General features: G+C 39.0%; 1 protein-coding gene across 1 annotated transcript in view; it reads left to right on the forward strand.

Annotated features, from left to right (window-relative positions):
- The window catches only part of exoc4 (exocyst complex component 4), a 266,766-nt gene that overhangs the window by 72,918 nt on the left and 172,831 nt on the right, over window positions 1-21,017 (forward strand). The window contains exons 9-10 of the mRNA XM_033976073.2: window positions 624-769; window positions 883-971. Coding sequence (XP_033831964.1) covers window positions 624-769; window positions 883-971 — 235 coding nt within the window. The remainder of the gene's footprint in view (window positions 1-623; window positions 770-882; window positions 972-21,017) is intronic.

The raw sequence follows: 21,017 nt of genomic DNA on the forward strand, positions 1-21,017 counted from the left end.
CGCCACGATAAATTGAGCCCCAAAACCTATTATTCCAATTATATATATATATATATTATTCATATATTGAATCATAGGACTGTGAGTGAATTAATTATGTTTTATAACTTTATACTTTGTTTTGCTGCTGGACAGGACACTTCTCCCACATTGGCTTCTAATCTCTGTAGTTTGCTCGATATGCAAGTGAAAAAATAAATGAAAAATCACAATTATTTCATGTTGTTGTCATGTTGTTGCTTTTAAAATGTGTAATTTATGCGTTAATGAAACTACCATTACCGTTATTGTTATTAACAGCTACTTTTTACCTTTAGTTCAGTAGAGATTGGCGATTCCAGAGCTGAAATGATCTAAATGATTCTAGTGAAGGTGTGTGGAGTTGAAAAACACATCAGAGCACTTCCTGTATCACCACATGATGACATCACAAGGTGGAACAGAGTGTTTTCAGTTTGAGAGAAGAACTTAAGAGCATACGTATGCAGGGTTTTTGTGTTAAACATGTGAATGAAACAAAACACAACTTCAGGTCTGTTTGCGACGAGGAAACAAAATTATAACATAGATCAGACCATATGCGCCCTTTAAGTTGACTGCCCCCTTGTGTCTGTGCGGTGCAGGTGTTGCTGATGGAGTACCTGGATGTGAAGAACAGTCGCAGCAGCTCGGAGCCTTCAGCGCAGCTCTCCTACGCCAGCACCGGCAGCGAGTTCGCAGCGTTCTTCGCTAAAAAGAAGCCACAACGGGCCAAGCAGTCGCTGTTCAAGTAAGAAAGTCACATTTTAACTGGGAAACAGAAGAACTCCTTAAAACCAAAATATGTGTTGTCATCTTGTTGTTTACTACGCCATGCCTCTTCTGTTCTTCTGTCTTTCGCAGGTTCGAGTCCTCTTCCCACGCCATCAGTATGAGCGCCTACCTGAGAGAGCAGAGACGCGAGCTGTACAGCAAGAGCGGGGAGTTACAAGGTGAGGGGCGGAAACCTGAGCGACCGCAGGGTTAAAGAGTCGACAGACCAGTGAGACGATGACCGTGAAGGAGACAGACATGACCAGACCAAAAGGTTACACGATTATCGAACAAGACCCCGGAATTATGCGCGATAGGGACGCCACAATGTCACAGTATCACAATATCATAATCTAGACAAAACGATTATTGTGAGAAAAAAGAAACATTATGATTTTTGACACCAACAACAACAGACAGTGTGAATGAAAGTGATTTAAACTGCCTATATTGCACAAAATTGACTCTTTGTGAGGTTTACACCAGGTTATAATGCTGGAGTTGTGTTTTGTTTCATTCACACATGTCTGAGTAACACTTTATTATCAGTCTGTCTACATCTCCAAAGCTCAAAACGCTCTGTTGCACTTTGTGATGTCACGACGCAGTAGTTTTCACGTTAACAGCTCCTTTTTAACCTTTAGTACAGTAAAAATCAGCGATTCCAGAGTCGAAATCATCCAAATGATTCTAGAAATGAAGGTGTGTGGAGTTTAAAAACACAGTGGAGCACTTCCTGTATTACAACATGATGACATCACGAGGTGGAACAGAGTGTTTTGAGTGTTTTCAGTTTGAGAGAATAACCTAGAGATGCAGAGTTTCTTGGTTAAACATGTGTGAACGAAACAAAACACAACTCCAGATCTGTTTGTGATGAAGAAACATTATAACATAGATCAAAAAATAGCGTAATATGGGCCCTTTAATCAAGTTAAAGATGCACTATGTAACTTTTCTAATGGGATTTCTGTCATCTGCTTGTCTGGGGGGAATGTTATTGCTTTGCCTGAAACTTGAACTTGCCAATCTAGCTTTTTTTTTCTCTTTCTTTTGTTTATTACATTTGTTTTTATTGCTTAAAACACACATTCTTTCATATGAGCGGGGCATCCTCTCCACAGATCTGACCTGTAACTTGGCCTGGTGACCCTACCTGCTTGTGTACATGGAGATGGATGGAAGTTTAATCTGATACTATGGAACATTTTAGGCAAAGAAATAATAATAATAATAAAGAAAAGTTGAATAATGTGACATAAAAAGCCAAATAAAAAGCACTTGACATTTATTTAAACATTTTTGGAGCGACATAAAACTGAAAATCACGTTTTTGCTTCGAACTAATCTCATTATAATTTGTTTTCTTGGTTATTTTTTAAGTTCTAATGATCATATTGTGACTTGCGTTATCAAATACCGTACAGTAATCTTCAATTTTCTAGCACTGTACAAGGAGTTAGCTTCGTTTGTTGCTACATTTGTCCAACGTTGGGGCTGGAATGTGAGAAAAACGTCCTAAAAGGTGTGACAGTAGGTGCTGCGGAGGTAAGACAGAAGAGGAACATGACAGGTCAAGAAGTTACACTGAAAAAAACCCATCAACTTTGGTTTCAGATGGAAAAATTGATGTTTTTTTGGGTAGCAGGGGTGACTTTGTACAGGGTGTCTATCGTGATCTGATTTGGGCTGGACAAAACATGCACGAACTTCATCAAATTTGGAGTTTAAATCGATCCGTTTGGAAGAAAATCTATTTGTATTTCCCCTACTTTCTTTGTTTTAGAAGTGTTGAGTTCTTTTTTCATGTGTTTGTGCCTCACAGAGAAGAGAAAACCAAAGGAGTTTAGCACAAACCAGCGCTCACTGTTATTAGTTTGTTTTATCTCTTTCATAAAATTTTTCTCCCAGTGGGTTAAATCTGATCACTTCTGGATACAGTCGTTGTAGTTTTGATCATTTTCTCTACTTTCCAGAACATTTTAGTGGAGCAAAAATGGTCCGAGCTTTGAATCTGACGTTATTTTTCGCGTAATCGTAATATTGTGACGATTTATTTAACGCGTCTGACACTTTTCTGGTGCCGCTTCTCTTATTAGTCAGATTCTGTAAGACTCTGAGTGATTGACAGCTGGAATTAACCAATCACAGTGAAGCAAACTTTCAGAAGAAGCAGATGAAGTATTTACCGCTTAAAGAAATAAACAAATGCTTTGACTTTGAGTTTATGAGCAGCTACAGCCCAAAACTGTCGCTTCATATTTGTAAATGTCATATTTAAGTCTTTATATGTTTTAAACGCTCTACTTTAGTCACATTTAGACTGATAAACTGAAACAAACGAATAAATAAAACATTGTATATTATAAAATCAGGTTAATTTAAAATGTATTATCAGTTATCGATTGCGCAGTTCTTCAAATTATCGTTATCGCTGAAAAGTCCATTATCGTGCATCGCTAAAGGTTCAGCAGATTTTTAGCAAATTTGTCCGTGAAGTTAAGTTTTTTGACCCAATTTACGGAGCCGTAGTAGAGTTCACGACGTAATATTCTTGACGTGATTCTTGCAACTACGAAATCCAGACCAGCCGTTCAGACGATGATCCTCTCCAAGTTCTTCTGTTTTGTCACTAGACGACGGCGATCAATAGTTTACGATATAATACTGAAATTGGAAAGACAATTTTACGATGTTCTGTTTGATTTTATAGTGCAGTATATTCAGTGTGATGCTTGTTACAAACTGGAGAAGAGACGAAACGAAGTGACGCACAACCCAGATGGTAAACGGGTAAATAATTATAAGTCGCTCTTTTAATTTTGAAGTAAATCTAAAGGAATGCAAGTTACATTTTTGAATGAGCTAATGTTTTATTATTGAGCAGGTAAAATGAATGAGTGAGTCTAGTTATGGAGTTAAAACGATTTTTTTGACATTCAGTTTCAAGGTTGAGTCTCCATTCTCTTTTATTTATTTTTTCCCTTTTTTCTGTTCTTTTCTTCCGTCTTTTTTCTTCTTTTCTTTTCTCCATTTCCTTTTTCCCCTCTTCTTTTTCCTCATTTTCTTTCCCCTTCTTTTTCTTTTCTTTTTTTTCTTCCTTTGCCTTCTTTTTTTTCTTTTGTCCCTTTTTCTTTTATATTTTTTCCTTTTTTCCCCCTTTTACAAGTTACATTTTCTTTTTTTTTCAGTTTCAGGGTTGAGTCTCCATTCTCTATTATTTATTTATTTTTTTCCCTTTCTTTCTTCTTTTTTCCTCCTTTCCTTTCCTTTCTTTTTCTTTTCTTTTTTTCTTCCTTTCCCTTCTTTTTTTCCCTTTTACAAGTTACATTTAATACCGAAATTAGAGCTTTACAATGAAACTAAACGACAACAAAAGGCTCAGCGAGTTCAAACCCAAATCAAAATAAATTACAGATTCTGATCCAATTAGATTCTGAGCATTTACCGTAGAGTGGACCGCTAGCGACCTCTAGTGTCTCAATCACAAATTACACACAGATCTAACTTTAACACAGAGACACGTCAAGCGATGGCGAGCTGTTCTCTACGATCCAGCTGCGTCGACAGGCAGATGTGCGGCACTTTTATTAAGGCATCGGTGGTAGGTAGAGATCGCAGATTGGTGACGTCGGAGAGCGATTCGCCAACTTCCAAACGACGAACCGACGAGCGTAGAACTGGTCCACCGCTCAAGAGACAGCATCACCGCCAGCGTTTTTGCATAAGAAACAAAACCACACGGATAAGTAGAGGCCGGGGAAGCGCGAAGTGAGGCCGTAAACAATACTCAAATCTCAGTCAAGACGTTTATGAAGACCTTTTATGTAAACGTAAACGGTCATGTCGGCGTAATCCCTCGGTCGTCCAGGTCTGTTCCATCGTAAAAAACCCAAAGTTAAATCTGTCAACTGCGCAAAAAGTTGTTGGAGTGAAGACGTTTCGCTGCTCATCCACGCCACTTCTTCTGGTTTGAGAGAGGAGTTAAAGAAGCAATTTTTGTGAGGAAAGACACGCCTTAGACACCACCTGTTCCTCATATACAACTCCATCCCCAGACCCAAAGCAAACAAGGGAAACAAAGAGAACAATAAAGCGAGCCAATACGCCGATTAAGCCTGAAACTGTATTTACTTAAGATTTAACTTTGGCTTTTACGTTAAACAGTCATATTTTTATTTTGCGGTTTTTATTTTGCGCTTTTCAAGCCACTCAAATCACTTTACATCAAGTAACCGCTCAGACACCGATGTATAAACGGCCGAGAGCGAACCGCCGACCTTCAAATCCGTGGACAAACGCTCTACCAACTGAGCCACTGTCGCTTTCTGCCATGTTTTCATTGCCAAAAAAAGCATAGATTAAGTCGGGATAGCGTCTTTACATATCAGCTCCCCTTTTTTCGCCTTCCCCCGTCTGTCAGCGACTCAAAAAATGTGATTTGACCGTCTCGAATGCCTCACGGAGTTTATACCAAGATGAGATTCTCTTTGCTTTAATTTCACCTGTCACAAAGGCTCGCCCCAGCCCCGGCCACTGCCCCCTTGAATGGCGGTCGCGAGATTGAAGGAGTAAAAAAATCATTTCGAAAAGTGAAATAACTAAGTCCGCCGTGATCAAGGGAGCGAGGAGATGGACGGACGGACGGAGGAAGAGAAAGAAAAGGAAGGTTAGGAAGTCATTGTTTTCATCAGGGTCCCGCGACGAACCCATTAAGACGTTTCTGCGGGAAGAAATTAGAAAAATAATGTTGTTCTTCACTTCAATCTTGCCACAAAATAAAGTTTAAATTGGCGTTACGTAACAGGGCGGCGACAATTAATCAACTGATCGTGACGAATCCGCGATAAAACGTAATCGGAATCGTTTTCTGGAGTGTACGAATTACGGAAAGCGCGTTTTTTTTTTTTAACAAAGACAGTGACGTTATTAAATCTACAAAACCAAATCCGATACGGGACATACATCTGATTTTTTTCCGACCCAGACCTCGTTTTGGTGTCGTCATAAATCTGAATCCGCATTAGGGATAAATAGCAGTTGCGTTTTTGTTGTCATGCCAACGACAACGTAAAAAAATATCCAAATTGGACCACATTCCCTACAGTGCGAACGAACAAACTCTAAATGTCAAAAGATATCGACCTTTTTCTGATTTTCAACAATAATACACTTGATTCATGATTATTCTCAGTCTAGAAGCCTTCAGTCACTATTTTTCAAAGTAATCGTGTAGTTGCAGCTTTACTATGCAACTTTTCAACTTGGTCTGTTACCTGTTTGTCTCCATGGAGATGTTATGACTTTGCCTGGAATGATCCACAGTATGGCATTAAACATTTCTATATCACACTAATAATACACTTCATTCATAAATATTTTCTATCTCGAAACCTTCAGTCACCGTATTTCAAAATAATCATGTAGTTGCAGCTATACTCTGTAACTTTTCTGCTTGAAGGTCCATCACGTGTCTGTCTCCATGGAGATGTTATGACTTTGCCTGGAATGATCCACAGTATGGCATTAAACATTTCTATATCACACTATTAATACACTTGATTCATAAATATTCTCTATCTCGAGGGCCTCCCGTTGTCGTATTTCAAAATAATCGTGTAGTTGCAGCTGTACTATGTAACTTTTCTGCATGAAAGTCCGTCACCTGTTTGTCTCCATGGCGATGTTATTGCTTTGCCTGGAACGTTCCACAGTATGGCATTAAACATATATCAAATGAAATGTAAAAAAACATTTAGAAAGTTTTCTTCTTCCCTCTCCTTTTCAAGCTTAAATACGAACAGATTTGTGAAATGTGCTTTAAGTGAACCTGATACATGTGCTCGAAATAAATGAAATGAAATTAAAGTGATTTAACTCAACGAATGGACAGATGGAGGAGAGAAAAGAGGAAGAGAGAGGAGGAGCTTAGGAAATCACTGTTTTCGTCAAAATATCTGGACTATACCGACTTTAAAACACAAACGAAAAGACCTTTTTATAAAATCTATTTAAAAAGTCTCAATGTAGAAATAACTGTTTGGCTCGTCAGCTAATCAAAACATTGATCGCTAACTATATTCGGCTGCTAAAACAATCGTTAGCTGCAGCTCTACTATGGAACTTTTCAGCTTTAAAGTCCATTACCTGTTAGTGCTTTGCCTGGAACGTTCCACAGTACGGCATTAAACATTTCTATATCAGTCGAGACAAGTACGAAATCATGTGGAAAGCGAATTAACTAAGTCCACAGCGAGGAGACGGGTGGACGGATGGACGGATGGATGTAGGAGAGAAGGCAAAGAAATAAAAAAAAGAGAGGGAAGTTAAAGCCATTGTTTTCATCCCAGCCTGGCGACGAAGCCATTAAGAAAATTCCCGAAGAAGAAATGAGAAAAATATGTATTGAAACGGCAAAGAGGGGGTCCTTTCTGTCTTTAAATGAAACTTTGAGTGGAGTTTTAGGCCGACGAATGTTATTGGAGATTGGCTTGATGACTTCTCGTGGGCTATGGGATTACTACACTTAAGGTTTAGTCATGTGTGTCTCCGAGTCTCCTCTCTATGTTCGGAAAACGCAATTTTTTTTCTCGAGCGAACTTCTTTGAGTCAATAATGTTATTAAGACCAGAGCTCACCAGCACACACTTGGAAATGGGACTTTTGATTGTTAATTTCAAACTCCGCGCTTGAATGTGTTTAGTAATAGGGTAGCTCTCGAGATTGGGTTTAAAACAACTTCGAGTCCAAGACAGAAACTTGACGTTAATTTTATTGTGATGTGGCACTTTTTCCCCAATTTAAACCAGTTATAAACCATTTTTCAACTCTTTTTGCTATTTGAAGCATGGGCTGTGTCAGAATGTCCACACTATTTTCCAGTTAGGGCACAATTTAGAGGGTCATGCCGTTTTTATTGGTGTCTGAATGTCCAGTTGGTGAAAAAGTAGTGCACTCAATTTCCCAGAATGCACCTTAAAAAGTAGTGGGCAGGTCTTTAATTGGACACGACTGAATGAAGCAGATAGAGACGCTGGTTTAACATTCTCTGGATCGCTGATTGTGAATTAAACGCCCTTAAATGCTGTGTAAAGTTGCTAGCGTTAGCCTTTTACCTTAGCTTGAGCTGTTAAAAGAGCGATAATTTCCACAGCTCAGACAAAAAAATGAAAAATCCAGTCATATTACGTGAGATTGTCTTTTTTTTTTGTGATCAAAATGTTTTGTTCAAGTATTGTTCTCAACTGCAGCTGTACAGGTTACAATCCAATTATGTTTTTCCCCCTTTTCAACTCCCTCTTCCCGATGAACATATGCATAATAGAAAAATTAGTTAATAATAGTAATAATAATAAATACACAATAAAGACAAAATAAATATAAAATAAACATATAGAAATAATACAATGTAGTAGTAGTAATAATAATAATAATAATAATAATAATAATAATAATATAAAAAGTAAAATAATGATAATGAAAATAATCCCATCCAGGTTTGAATTCCTTCCATACAATAATTGCAAATTTCCTCCATCAAAAGGCATCAGCAGAAATTAGTATTACGTGAGATTTTCCATGTTGTAGTTTGCCTTATTTCTATAGTCCATGTGTTTTAATTTCACACGTGTCCTGTGTGTTTGTGATTTTTTCGTTTCACCTGAGTAACCCGTTGTTAGTGTGCGCTGTGTCTGAGTCCTACTTGGCATAATCATTCAAGCCCTTAATGGCTGTTTTCACACCTATTAGCATCCTGGCTAGCACGATTCTTCTCTTTGTTTTGGTTTAGGTCTGACGATGGAGTTATAGATGGGAGATAGATGATGTCTAAGGCCCACATTCCTGTTCAAGGACCCTTAGACCTCGCCTACAAACAGAAACTGTAAACAATATGTGTTTTTAGTTTCAGTGTAGTTAGCTCCTCCCTTCAGACAAATATAAATGAGTGTCCAGCAGTAATCTGACCAGAACTGAAGAAGCGGCTTAGATGAGCAGCCAAAAGTCTTCACTCCTACAACTTTTTGACCAGTTGTGTCGTAACGTCTGACAGGAAGGACCAAAAAGACAGAACTCGTAACAGTGTTTATTTACTGGAGTGCAAAGTGCAAAAATGACGGTAGATCAATCGGTGAGTCGAGAGCGAGGTGTTTGCCGTGGTGCACGGACAGAGCGTGAGTAGCAGAGACTGAGACGGGACAAACAGTACTGGTAGAGAAGAGCAGGGTCGGAGGCGGGAGAGCTGAGCGGGTCCAGGGAGCGGCAGCTGATTGCAAATTAGCTCCAGGTGTGCACGGGAGGAGCCAAGATCTCTCCAGGCTCAGACACAGTGGGGAGAGGAAAAAGAACAAAAAAAGGGTGAGGACAGACAGGGAGCGTGACAAGTTGACAGATTTAATATTGTTCTTTTATTATTTACAGGTGTTTGTCTATGTGTTTTGCTTGTAATGTTTCACAGTATGGCCTGAAACTTATCTTTTTTTTTGCATTTATTCCAGTAAATGTGTTTTTATTGCTCAAAAATACCTGGAAAAACTTGCAATCCTACTTTTAGATTTTTTTTTATTGTAAAAATAATCATACTTGGATGACTGAGACATGCACCTGTATTGCTGAAATACTTGACGTCAGTATTATATAAATCTATGGTGATATTTATTCAATTTAAACCTGTATATTATCGAGCAGATGGTCATAATGTTAAGATTGATCAGTGCACTTAAACCCAGTTGTATAAAGTAATCTATTTCATACTTCCACAATGAATCCAGCTTTAACTTCACACGCGCACTTTAATAACCGTCTGTTTTGTATTAGATTATAAATATACGAACAAGTCCATACCGAAGCGGAGCCACTTCAGCGCGCGCCGTAGACATCCATACAACGGGGCCTAATTGGCTGCTCACCGCTCCCAAGCACGTCGCACAGTCTTTAATTAATCTCAGGCTTCAACTAAAGACTTAATCAGACCCCCATATGCAGCCACATCTGCAGTGAAAGACGCTCACATCAGCACGTTTTATTTTGACCCGAGCCGCCTCTCAAAACGCACACGCTATAGACTAAGACTTCAGCAACGTGTGCGGACGTAAGCGGGACTAAACACCTAAACTCCGCCCAAAAAACAGATCTGGGGGGTGTAAGAACAGTGCGATTGATCGATTTGGCGTTTGTGGTCAGAAACACCTAGTTGTAATCAGGGGAGTCTTGAGTGATGTCGCCAACTACTTGAAATTGCAGCGGCCACTGAAGCTAGAAGTTAGATTTAGATATTTTTAACCAGAAAGCTGCAAATTTACCTAGTTTGTTTGCATTAAAGTTGCACAAAAATGACTGAGAACGGTAGATAAGAAGCCACGAAAGAAATATATTTGGTCGGTAGAGTGTTCGTTTTCCGATCTGAAGGTTCGCGGTTCGAATCCCGCTCTCCACATAAAAAAAATAAAATATAATAAAAAATAAAACTTAACCCTTATCTTAATGTTTTAACCTCATTAACGATTAAAACCATCAGGTCAGTATTTTATTTCATTTAAATACTTCAGTACTTTGGATTACAAATGTACATTTAGTGTTGTTCATTTATAGCTCTATATTTTTAAATTAATGTAGACCAAAGGGAAAATCTCTCAATTTTTATTTCTGTATTTTATGGATTTTTTACTTGGATTATTTGACTTTTACTTTCAATATATTTTTATTACTTAAACAGCATTTTTCTACGAGTGTTTTTGCTTCACTGAGAGGTCATTTTAATTGGTCGAGCTGCATTTAATTTAAGTTAAGTTTCGATATTTAGTGAGGGATATATTCTTAGTGCATCGTTTTATGTAATCTTCTTAACACCCGTCCAGGATCAAGGACTGCACTTTGAAATGGCAGTTTTAGCCATTTTATCAGATTTAGCAAAACGCTTTGAAATAAATGATTATACTGTTGTTTCCTCATCACAAACAGACCTGGAGCTGTGTTTTGTTTCATTCACACATGTTTAACGCACAAACTCTGCATATTTATTCAAACCGAGTTCTTCTCTCAAACTGAAAACGCTCTGTTCCACCTTGTGATGTCATGCGATAATACAGGAAGTGCTCCACTGTGTCTCTAAACTCCATACACCTTCACTAGAATCATTTGGAATTGCTAATCTCTACTGAACTAAAGGTAAAAAAGGTAGACGTTAACTCGAAAACTACCATTTCATGACGTCACAAGGTGGAACAGATAATTTTGAGCTTTGTAGATGTTACAGACTAATAATAAAGTGTTACTCAAACATGTGTGAATGAAACAAAACACAACTCCAGGTCTGTTTTTGGTTTAAATCTCACAAGAATGCATTTGTGTAACATAAGCCCTTTAAATAATTCTATGTTTCAATCGGGTACTAGCATCTCTGCCCTCGGCTATTATGTGACTGTTCATTGTTCTGTTAAATAAACACATGAAATGGAAAAATAGATAATAAATGCAACTAGAATATATATTAATCTGTCATAAGTTATTCAAAGTGCTTTACTGAATAAGAAAGACATTAAAACCACAATACAACCGATCAAAACATAAATAATCATAATAAAAATGAACATTTAAGGAGAGAAAATTGCAGAATAAACCCCTTTTAGTCGTACGCACAGCTAAAAATAACCGTTTTTGAATAGATTTAAACATTGTTAAATAATAAACTGATATATGACAATGACCATTTGACTTTTGGAGCGATTGCGAGTCTGTTTAATTCAGTTTTATACATGTTCTCCTCCGATTGGTCAGTTTCTTTCATGCGCACAACGACTGACAACCAAATTTAACCAATCGCAGAGAAGTATGAACTCTAGCTAGTTATTCTGGCGTCAATAATTCCCATGAAGTGTCAACCTTTGTGATATTTTTTTCCTTCCAATATGGCCGACCTCTACTTTCGTCCGTGTCCTCACATCGCACCGTCGTACAATCCCAAAACCACATCCAGAGCCCCATGAATAAATGATGAACGTGGCAATTTTCCCGCTATGGACGTTGTTACCGTGGCTTCCCATCACTCTTCTCAACGTCTCCCTTCTCCCACGACGTTTTCAAACCTTTTTTTTTAACATCTACCGCGTTTTATTGGCTGTCGTCGGGCTCTCGTGGTCATCCGGGACGCTACGTGTGAGTACAGCTCAATAACCAACGCAGCGGACCAACACACACTTAATGCGTTTATAGACCATTCCCATTTGATTTCTTTGTGTGTTGTGTTCGGCTTTTGTGTCCCGGCTCATATTGCTTTGGCTCGGGGCGGTTTGATGTGACGGCGCAGCCCCTCAGTCACCCGTGAAGTGAACGCGCCGACAAAAAACCCGAGCTGCATTCATGTAAACATACGTCGCAACTCAAGACTTCCATTTTCTCCCCATCCCGACTCATTCGCACCTCCGACCCCTATTTCACTTTGACGCTGTGTTCTTAATCAAACCAGCGGCGAATCAATTTCAACACATTTCCTGCTTTGCCTTTGATATTCAAAATAGATTTATTCACAGTCATTCGAATGTGCGCAAAACAAAATGGCCACGTTGCCCCGTTGCAATCTGCTCACAGTTTCCATTACGCCTAATATCTTATGTGGGTAAAAAAAAAAAAAAATGTTTTGCTAGAGTTTTGCAAAGGTGACAAAGCCGCAAAAAAATATGAAACACAAACGCCAACTCTAAATTGTATTACTTAAACGTGTGTAAAAGCGAACGGCCAATTTAATGGAAATAAACCATAGTTACCAACTTTCACGATGGCTTTTGATTCACTTGAACTCATTTTTTAGCCATTGCACTCATTTAAACATGATTTTATTGATTTATTATTTTACATATTACATACATATTTTTATTATTTTACATTTTTAAACCATAATCTCATAAAATATTGCATTGTTGTTTCGATTCACCTCTTCACAAACTCGTAGTGATTGGGTCGCGTCTTTATAAATGCGCTAATCCCGCTTTTTCAGTCGCAAACCGATATCGATACTTTGACTTTAAGCATCTGCCTTTACCGAATATTAACAGATGCCAGTGTAGGGATGAAAAATGGCAGATATTTCCTTAAAAAAACACAGTGAACGTGTTACACAAGAGATCTAATTGTGTTATGTAACTGCTCAGCCTTCAGATAAATACTGAACAGCTTGGTCTGAGTAACAGTTGAAACATTACGAGATGTTCTTGGCCAAAATTAGCCTGTAAATAGCCTTATTACATCCAGTTAAAGGTCCAATCAGGATATCGGCTGACTCGATATCATGGAACCGATACCCAATCCAGCTCGTTTTCGATATCGGTGCATCCCTATACTTGGTGGGACTGGAGAGGCTTCGGAAAAGTGTATAGTGTTTAAAGTTCATGTTTAAAAGTGCGTTATGTATCATTTACATAGCCTGGAATTGCCTGGAATGTTCCACAGTGTAGTATTAAACTGAAACTATAGTGTGTTTAATCAGTTACACATTGCTATATAAATGCTTGGAAGTTATTGTCACGTCTCATCTCTGAGTTTCAGTCTTCTGTTATATATATATAATATTTTGAGGACTTTTCAACATTCAAGTTATATAATATTTTGTTTTAAATCAGTGGTGTCCTAACTTTTCTCATTAAGGGCCACATATAAAAACAGACAAAGCTGAGGGTCGATTGAAGGACATAGACTCGTCGCGAATACAGTGAATACTTCAAATCTGCGTGATTATTACAAGTTGGACTGAACCACTAGACCTTTATTCACGCTTACATCCTCAGTGGGACACGTTAAATATTTGATATGGGCTTGTTAAAGTAGATTGTCAGAAATGTACAGAAAAAAGTACTGTTTAAGGTTCACCTGGAAGCTTGACGGCCGAAAAAATTTGGTGTGAGGGCCGCATTTTGCCCCTGGGCCACAGTTTGGGCATGCCTAATCTAAGGTTTAGTTATCAAAAAGTGGTACGATATACATTTAGACCTTAAAGTTTCAAAAATAATCACATTTTCCAGTCAAAATTGCTCTCAAACGCACTCATAATCAACACTTTTTTTTGTTGTAACATCTTATTCATTTCTGTAACATAATAAAACTGCAAAAACACAAAAACAAGAACTGAGATGGACAGGCCGCTCTGAAAAATGAAGTGATGGAGAAGAAAATGGGAAAATGGAAAGACGGGCAGTTCCAAATTATTAAATATTTGATGTGGGCTTGTTAAAGTAGATTTACAGAAATATACAGAAAAAAGTACTGTTTAAGGTTCACCTGGAAGCTTGAGGGCCTAGAAAAATTGGTCTGAGGGCTGCATTTTGCCCCTGGGCCAGAGTTTGGACATGCCTGTTTTAAATCGTTTATCATTATGGCAAAAGGCCTCATTTTTCATCATTCTGAAACCCATGGATAGCAGGACTCGTACTGTAGATTACTCCAGACAAGCAGAAAAGAGCAATTAATGATGAAATTCTACATTTATTTTCTTAAACCAAAGTGATTATAACTGTGTTTATATATGTGTCTGTGTCTATATATCCATCAGTCCCAACCACAGACTGTATAAAGAAGTGGGCTAAGTGAGTGTGACGTATGACGCTCGTCGAGGTTAGCGTTTACGAGGCGAAATTAAAGCCAGGTTCCATATTTTGAACCGTGACTGCGAGTATCATAGCAACCAAAGAGCCAATCTGGAGCGAGGCTGTTGAAGGTAAGCTCTCGTTTTGCGTGCTCCACTGTTTTAGCAGGCTTAGCAACGCTGTCAGTCAAACCTGTTGCTAACGCTAGCGGGAGCGACGTCGGGGAACGAGCGCATATCATTTTCGTATGTTGAGTTACGGACACAGTAGTGAAATAAAAACGGCAAGATCATGTAGCGTGAGTTAATACGAAAATTTTAAGACCAAAATGACGCAGTTTTCTAACGTAAAGCGACTTGGAGTGACTTCCTAATTGTAACGCGGCGGCTAGCGGGTTAGCTATGTCCATTTATATACACAGACTATGGTCCCGACACGTACGCTTTACCCTGACGCTAACTCCTCTCGTGTGTCTAGCGGGAGGAGGTGTGAGTTCTCAGTTTGACCGAAAGTGGCGTTCCCTGTCACTGCGGCGTGAGCAGAGAAGGGGCGAGTCAGGAGAGGTGCAAATGGAAAAAGGAAAAAAATCGAGGAGGAAAATTCAGGCTGTAGTGGCAGACATATCAAGGTCCAACTGGCCGATGTTGATGGTCACATGTTCACACCAAATTACAGGGGCTTTTATGTGTCGGGTTTTTGAGGTGAAGGTTCCGCAGTGGCGTGTTAATAGAAACGGCTCGTGTTACACTGTTTTGTGATCAATTTTGTAATGTTTTCTCATCAAAAAACATACCTGGAGTTGTGTTTTGTTTCATTCATGTAATTTAGCAGGCATATCATTTATATTAAGTCAAACAAAAAACACTCTGTTCCACCTTGTGATGTCATGTGGTAATACAGGAAGTGCTCCACTGTTTAAGTTGTAGAAGGCAAACTAAGAACTAAAGTGTTTGATTCTGCTGTTTATTTATTGCAGCTTAAGAGTTTTTAACACTCTTGTAGATTTGGAATAGTTTTGTGGTTTAAATCTGCTCCTGGATTGTTACGTCAGTGGTAAAAATTTGTTTCAATATTATTGTTTATCTATATATATTTACTTCAGGAATATATCACAGTTCAAGAATTAGCCGTAGAAGTTATTTATTCTAGTGTCTGCAGCTCAAATCTTACGTAAAAACTCACATTTATTGTAAAAATATATATATATATATAGTTTTTTAGTAATTATCATGACAGAGTTCACTATGTAACACTTCTGATCTGCATGGAGATTTTATTGACTGTCCTACAATGTTCCAAAATATGGCATTAAACTTCTTTATCACCATGGAGGTCACATCTATGGAGACGCGAGAATCTATTTTTTTCTGTGTATTTTTTAGGTTTTTTTCCAACATGATCAGCCTCTTAATGCAGTAAAGTTGGTGCATAGATAGATAAAATAAGTGCTTACAGGCAAGATTTCAGACAAAGCAACAAAATCTCCATGGAAACAAGCAGGTGGCGCACTCTCCTCCACCAGAAAAGTTACATAGTCTGACTTTAAACCTTAAATACAGTAAGAGAAAAGTAAGAATGCAACTCTTCATAAGTCGTAGTTCGTTTGCGTCTATATTGACTCCTCCTCGTCCCAAAAAGTTACGCAGTGTGACTTTAAACCAGGACGTGACTGGTGAAAGATGAAGCGATTATGATTCAGAAAAAGGACAGTTTATAAAAGCTTTGGCATTTGCGGAGGGAGCCGGGGTCATCAAGAACAGGCCTAGAACAGAATGACGTGGACCTTATTAATTCAAATTGTTTCGCAAGAAAAATAACCTCTGTCTTAATGTTGTAACCTCATTAACGATAAAATCCATTAAGGCATTATTTTATCGTCTCATCTAAGTACTTCAGAACTTGGGATTAAAACTTTGCATTTCTTCAGTTACTCATGTTTTATAGCTGGAAAAATCTCACTCTTATTGGACTGGCCTTTCCACAGACTTGACTTGTAACGTGGCTTGATGGCTTCACCTGCTTGTATCTGTGGAGAAAGGTAATGCCATACTGTGGAACATCTCAACTGGTACAAGCAGGTGACTAATGCTTCACTAGAGAAGTTAGATAGTAAAGCTTTAAAGCCTCACCGTGTAACATTTGAGCCAAAAATAGACTAAAATAAAGGATTTTTTAAAAACATTTATTGGACTGAGAAATATAGAAAAACACGTGTCCTTGCTGTGAGCGTGCTTGCATCTCCACAAACCTGGCTCTTATTTAGACTCGAGGCCTCCCCATGCTTGTTTCCATGGAAATATTGTATCCTTACCCTGGAGATATGCCATACTGTGGAATATTATAGCCAAATGTCCCGCAGTATTGTTTTAACTTTGTATTTCCATTGAATCATGCAGGTGAAGTGCCATTTTCAGAAAGTTACACAGTGTTGTTTTAGGTTCCTAAACACCAAAGAGCACTTACGATGCAAAACAACAATTTGGGCAACAATTTATAAAGCCAGAGTGTGTAACTTTTTCGCCATACAGTAGGCTAAAGTAAAAGATGTTATTATTATTTTGATTGGGTTTATTGCATCTCCACAAACTTGACTCTTATTTGACCTGGAGGAAGGACTTTTTCTGCTCGTTTCCATGGAAATGTTGTTCCTTTGGCTTAACAACATCACAGTAACAACTTTTGAGGCGGTGGACTAAATATAAATGATAAACTATTCGACTGAGATGTTTGTGTGATCCTTCAGTCGTCCTTCATCGTGCTATCAATGAAATTTACAATCTTTCTGAACTAAATCTGATTTTATTCCTCTTAAGTTTGCATTTTTATATTTTAGTTTGTTGGTGGTTCATTGTATGTTTTGATACTTACAGGCATAATTCATTGTTCTACAGCTCAGATCTCATCGTTTTGTTCCATCAGACATGTATTGAGCGAAGACGTTATAGTCGTTATTGTGACTGGCCTTTCTCCAACTATCGCCAAGTCGTCTGCGTAATTCCTCAGTCGTCCAGGTCTGATCCACCGCAAAACATGAAATTTAAATCTGTCAACTGGACAAAACGTTGTAGGAGTGAAGATGTTTAGCTGCTCTTCTTCAGTTCTTGTCAGATTTCAGCCTTTAACGACCCTATTCAAACCGTAAACGCCCCTCCTATTGTTCTTTTTGTTTGCTTTGTTTGCTTTGGGCCTTATATCTGTCTGAAGATACCAATCTCACCGATGTCCATCCTCAGACCCAAAACAAACAGGAACAAAGAGAACAATAGGCGGCTGAATAGGGTCGTTAAGGCTGAAACTGGAGACAATAGCTGTTTACAGTTTCAGTGTAGTTAGCCCCTCCCTTCAGACAGATATAAGTAAGTGTTTTTTCCAATTTAAACTTTGTCTTTTCCCATCTTCAAGTCGTTTCAACTTTCTACTGATGACATGCCACCTACAGAAAGCTCCATACTGTACTTTTCTCTCTCTGGACTTTCCCTTTTTCGCCATATTAACCTGTCAGGGATTTCACACGGGCCGTTTACATTAGACTCCGTTCTCCTGTCCGCGCAGTACAAACGCCCCTCTGCATATAACATCATAACTGACACATACAGCTTGTTGTAATTGAAAAGCACTATGTTAGCGGAGGGGTCCCGGAGCACTGGGGTTGTCACCGAGGATAACACACTCCCTCCTGCGCCGAGCCAAAACCTGAATTGCTTTGTTCCCACGGTGACATAACTGGAGTAGAGATAAAACTCAAGCTACCTGACAGCCTATTACCGAGGAAGGCTTTATTTGTGTGCGGCACTAAAGCAAATATTCTCTGCCTCTGCATATCAAGGACTACACGGACGAGGGGCTACGACTTTGTGAATTTAAAAACATGGATTCAACTCAGCTTTTTTTTTTTTCTTTTTTGTGTGGGACTATTCAACTTATTGCGGAAGTTGCCGTGGGAGCTGCCGATCTTGATGGCAAATGAGTTCTATAGGGACTAAAGAGTCGTTTTAAAGCCTCCAGAGAATCGGGGCAGTGTTGGCTCGTTGTTGTGCATAAACATTGAACATTTGACAGAAACCAACCGACTTTGTATAATGTTTTAGCGGCAAAACTTTGACCAAATTCTCCATCGAAAAGAACACGATTTCCACTTAACCGGACGTGCTACTACAATGACATTTACGAAAAAAAGTGGGCATAAAGTTGATAAGGAAATTTGGAGTTTTGGGTGACGTTGGTACGCATATTTTTACAGTTTCTAGGTCGATTGAGCTCCACTAAGTGTACACTGTGCCTGAGTCATACTTCGCATATTCATACAACTCTAAATTAGTACTTTCACACCTATTGGCACCCTGGCGAGCTTTAATGTTCTCTTTGTTTCCTTTGTTTGATTTGGGTCTGAGGATGGAGTTGGTTGGGAGTTTTATTGGACAAGGAGGTAGCTAGTTCAAGTCTTGGCTGTGTAATATTTTGGAGTATTCATCCTATACTCCTAAATGCATGTACTCCAGTCACAGTAATGGGGATTGTCACTGCAGGAAGGGCATCTGGCATCCAAAATCTGCGAAGTCTGTTTGGTGTTGTGGTCCATAACCAAAAGAGCAGTTGAATATCGAAAGTGGTGATCGTGAGACCATTGGGTTAGCACTATGGGTTCAATGTAAGCAGAAACTTTTCTTTTTTTATGTAGGACTATAAGGAAACTTGCTGTTTTGGGTGACATTGGTACAGTGGGTTAGGTGTTTTATTGTACAAGGAGGTAACTGGTTCAAGTTTCGTCTGTGTAATGCTTTTGTAATGTCCCTGGATAAAACTATTCACCCCATGCTCCCAAATGCATGTACTGCAGTCACAGTAATGGGGATTGTCACTACAGGAAGGGCATCTGGCATACAAAATCTGCGAAGTCTGTTTGGTGTTGTGATCCATAATGAAAAAAGCAGTTGAATGGAGAAAATGGCAATGTTGCTCAAATGCGTCGTCTGCATAAAGAAGTGGACTAAAGAAGTTTGGCGTCACCCATAGCGTTCACTTCCAGTCAAATGAAGCTCATCGAGGCTAGCAGGTATAGCGGCTAATTTGGAGCTGAGTTCTATAGTAAAAGCCAAAAGTTAAATCTGTCAACTGCGCAAAAAGTTGTCGGAGTGAAGACGTTTGGCTGCTCGTACAAACCGCTTCTTCAGTTTTGGTCAGATTACTGCTGGACACCGCTAAAAAAAAAAGCTTTTGTTTACAATTTCTAGGTCGATTGAGCTCCACTAAGTGTACACTGTGCCTGAGTCATACTTCGCATATTCTTACAACTCTAAATTAGTACTTTCACACCTATTGGCACCCTGGCGAGCTTTAATGTTCTCTTTGTTTCCTTTGTTTGCTTTGGGTCTGAGGATGGAGTTATAGATGGGGGAAAGGCCCACATTTCTGTTCAAGGAAGGATTGTCTTTCCAAAAAAAACCAACAACTTCTTTAACTCCTTTCTCAAACCATTTCTTTTTACTATGAATCAGACCTGGACGACGTGACATGAGAGATCACACAGACAATAGACAATAGATGGCGCTGTTACTAGTTGAAGAGAGAACATATTTACTCCGATGCGCAAACTATAATTTCAATCAAATACTTCTTGTTAAACTTTCACACAAAAACAAGTTTATGTTAACAAGTGTTGTTTTTTGGGCTTAACCATGTCATTATCATTCGGACCGTTCAGGCTGGAGTCGAGGAGGCAGAGGACAACAGAAGGAGAACACAACCACATGGCAATAGTTTACACAGAGCAGACATTTAATCAGCGAGAAGGAGCGCCGTGTATTTTCTCAACCCGAGGCTAATTTTAATCAGCATTGGTCTTGTCATTATCGGCGGCTTTGACTGTCACCTCTGTGTTTACTTTTAATCTCGCTCTTGCTGATTGGAGGAGATGGAGGGATGAACAAATGGGGGAGAAAAGGGAGTCTGTGTGTAGAGGGTGCGAGAAGGACATGACGGAGGAAGACGTGTGGGGTTTGGACCTGTAGCGAGTCTCAAAAAAAAAAAGCTTAAAACAACAAACGGATATGTAAGAGTGACTGGTCTTTTATTACCCGTGTATTTCTGTGGAGTTAGCGTAGACTGTGTGTATAAATGGGTATAGCTAACGTGCTAGCCGCCACGTTTCCAGCTTCATTGACTCTGGCTCCAATTCACTTTACATTGAATTTGGTTTTAAAATGTTCGTATTAACCCGCTCGACATGATCCTGGTGTTTTCATTTTGCGCTTTTGTCCGTAACTCAAGATATGAACATTAATAACAGACAAATCAAGCGCCTTCTTTCCCCAATGTCGCTCCCGCTAGCGTTAGCAACAGGTTTGATTGACAGCGTTGCTAAGCTTCCGCTCCGTGCTAAACCAGTGGTGCGGACAGGAAGGGGCGTTACCTTCAACACTCTCACTTCGGAGTCACTCTTTGGTTGCTATGATACTCGCAGTTCGAATTCCAAATAAGGAAATCTGCTCCAAATTAGCCGCTATAACCGCTAGCCTCGATTAGCTTCATTTGACTGGAGCCAAACGCGGCGGGTGACGTCACACTCACTTTGTCCACTTCTTTATACAGTCTGTGGTGCTTAGATATGCAGAAAATGTGTTTGATTCAAGTATTGATTTTATTGATAACTGGGCA

Source organism: Periophthalmus magnuspinnatus, chromosome 12, assembly GCF_009829125.3.
Source record: "Periophthalmus magnuspinnatus isolate fPerMag1 chromosome 12, fPerMag1.2.pri, whole genome shotgun sequence".
In the NCBI taxonomy this organism is placed as follows: Eukaryota; Metazoa; Chordata; class Actinopteri; order Gobiiformes; family Gobiidae; genus Periophthalmus; species Periophthalmus magnuspinnatus.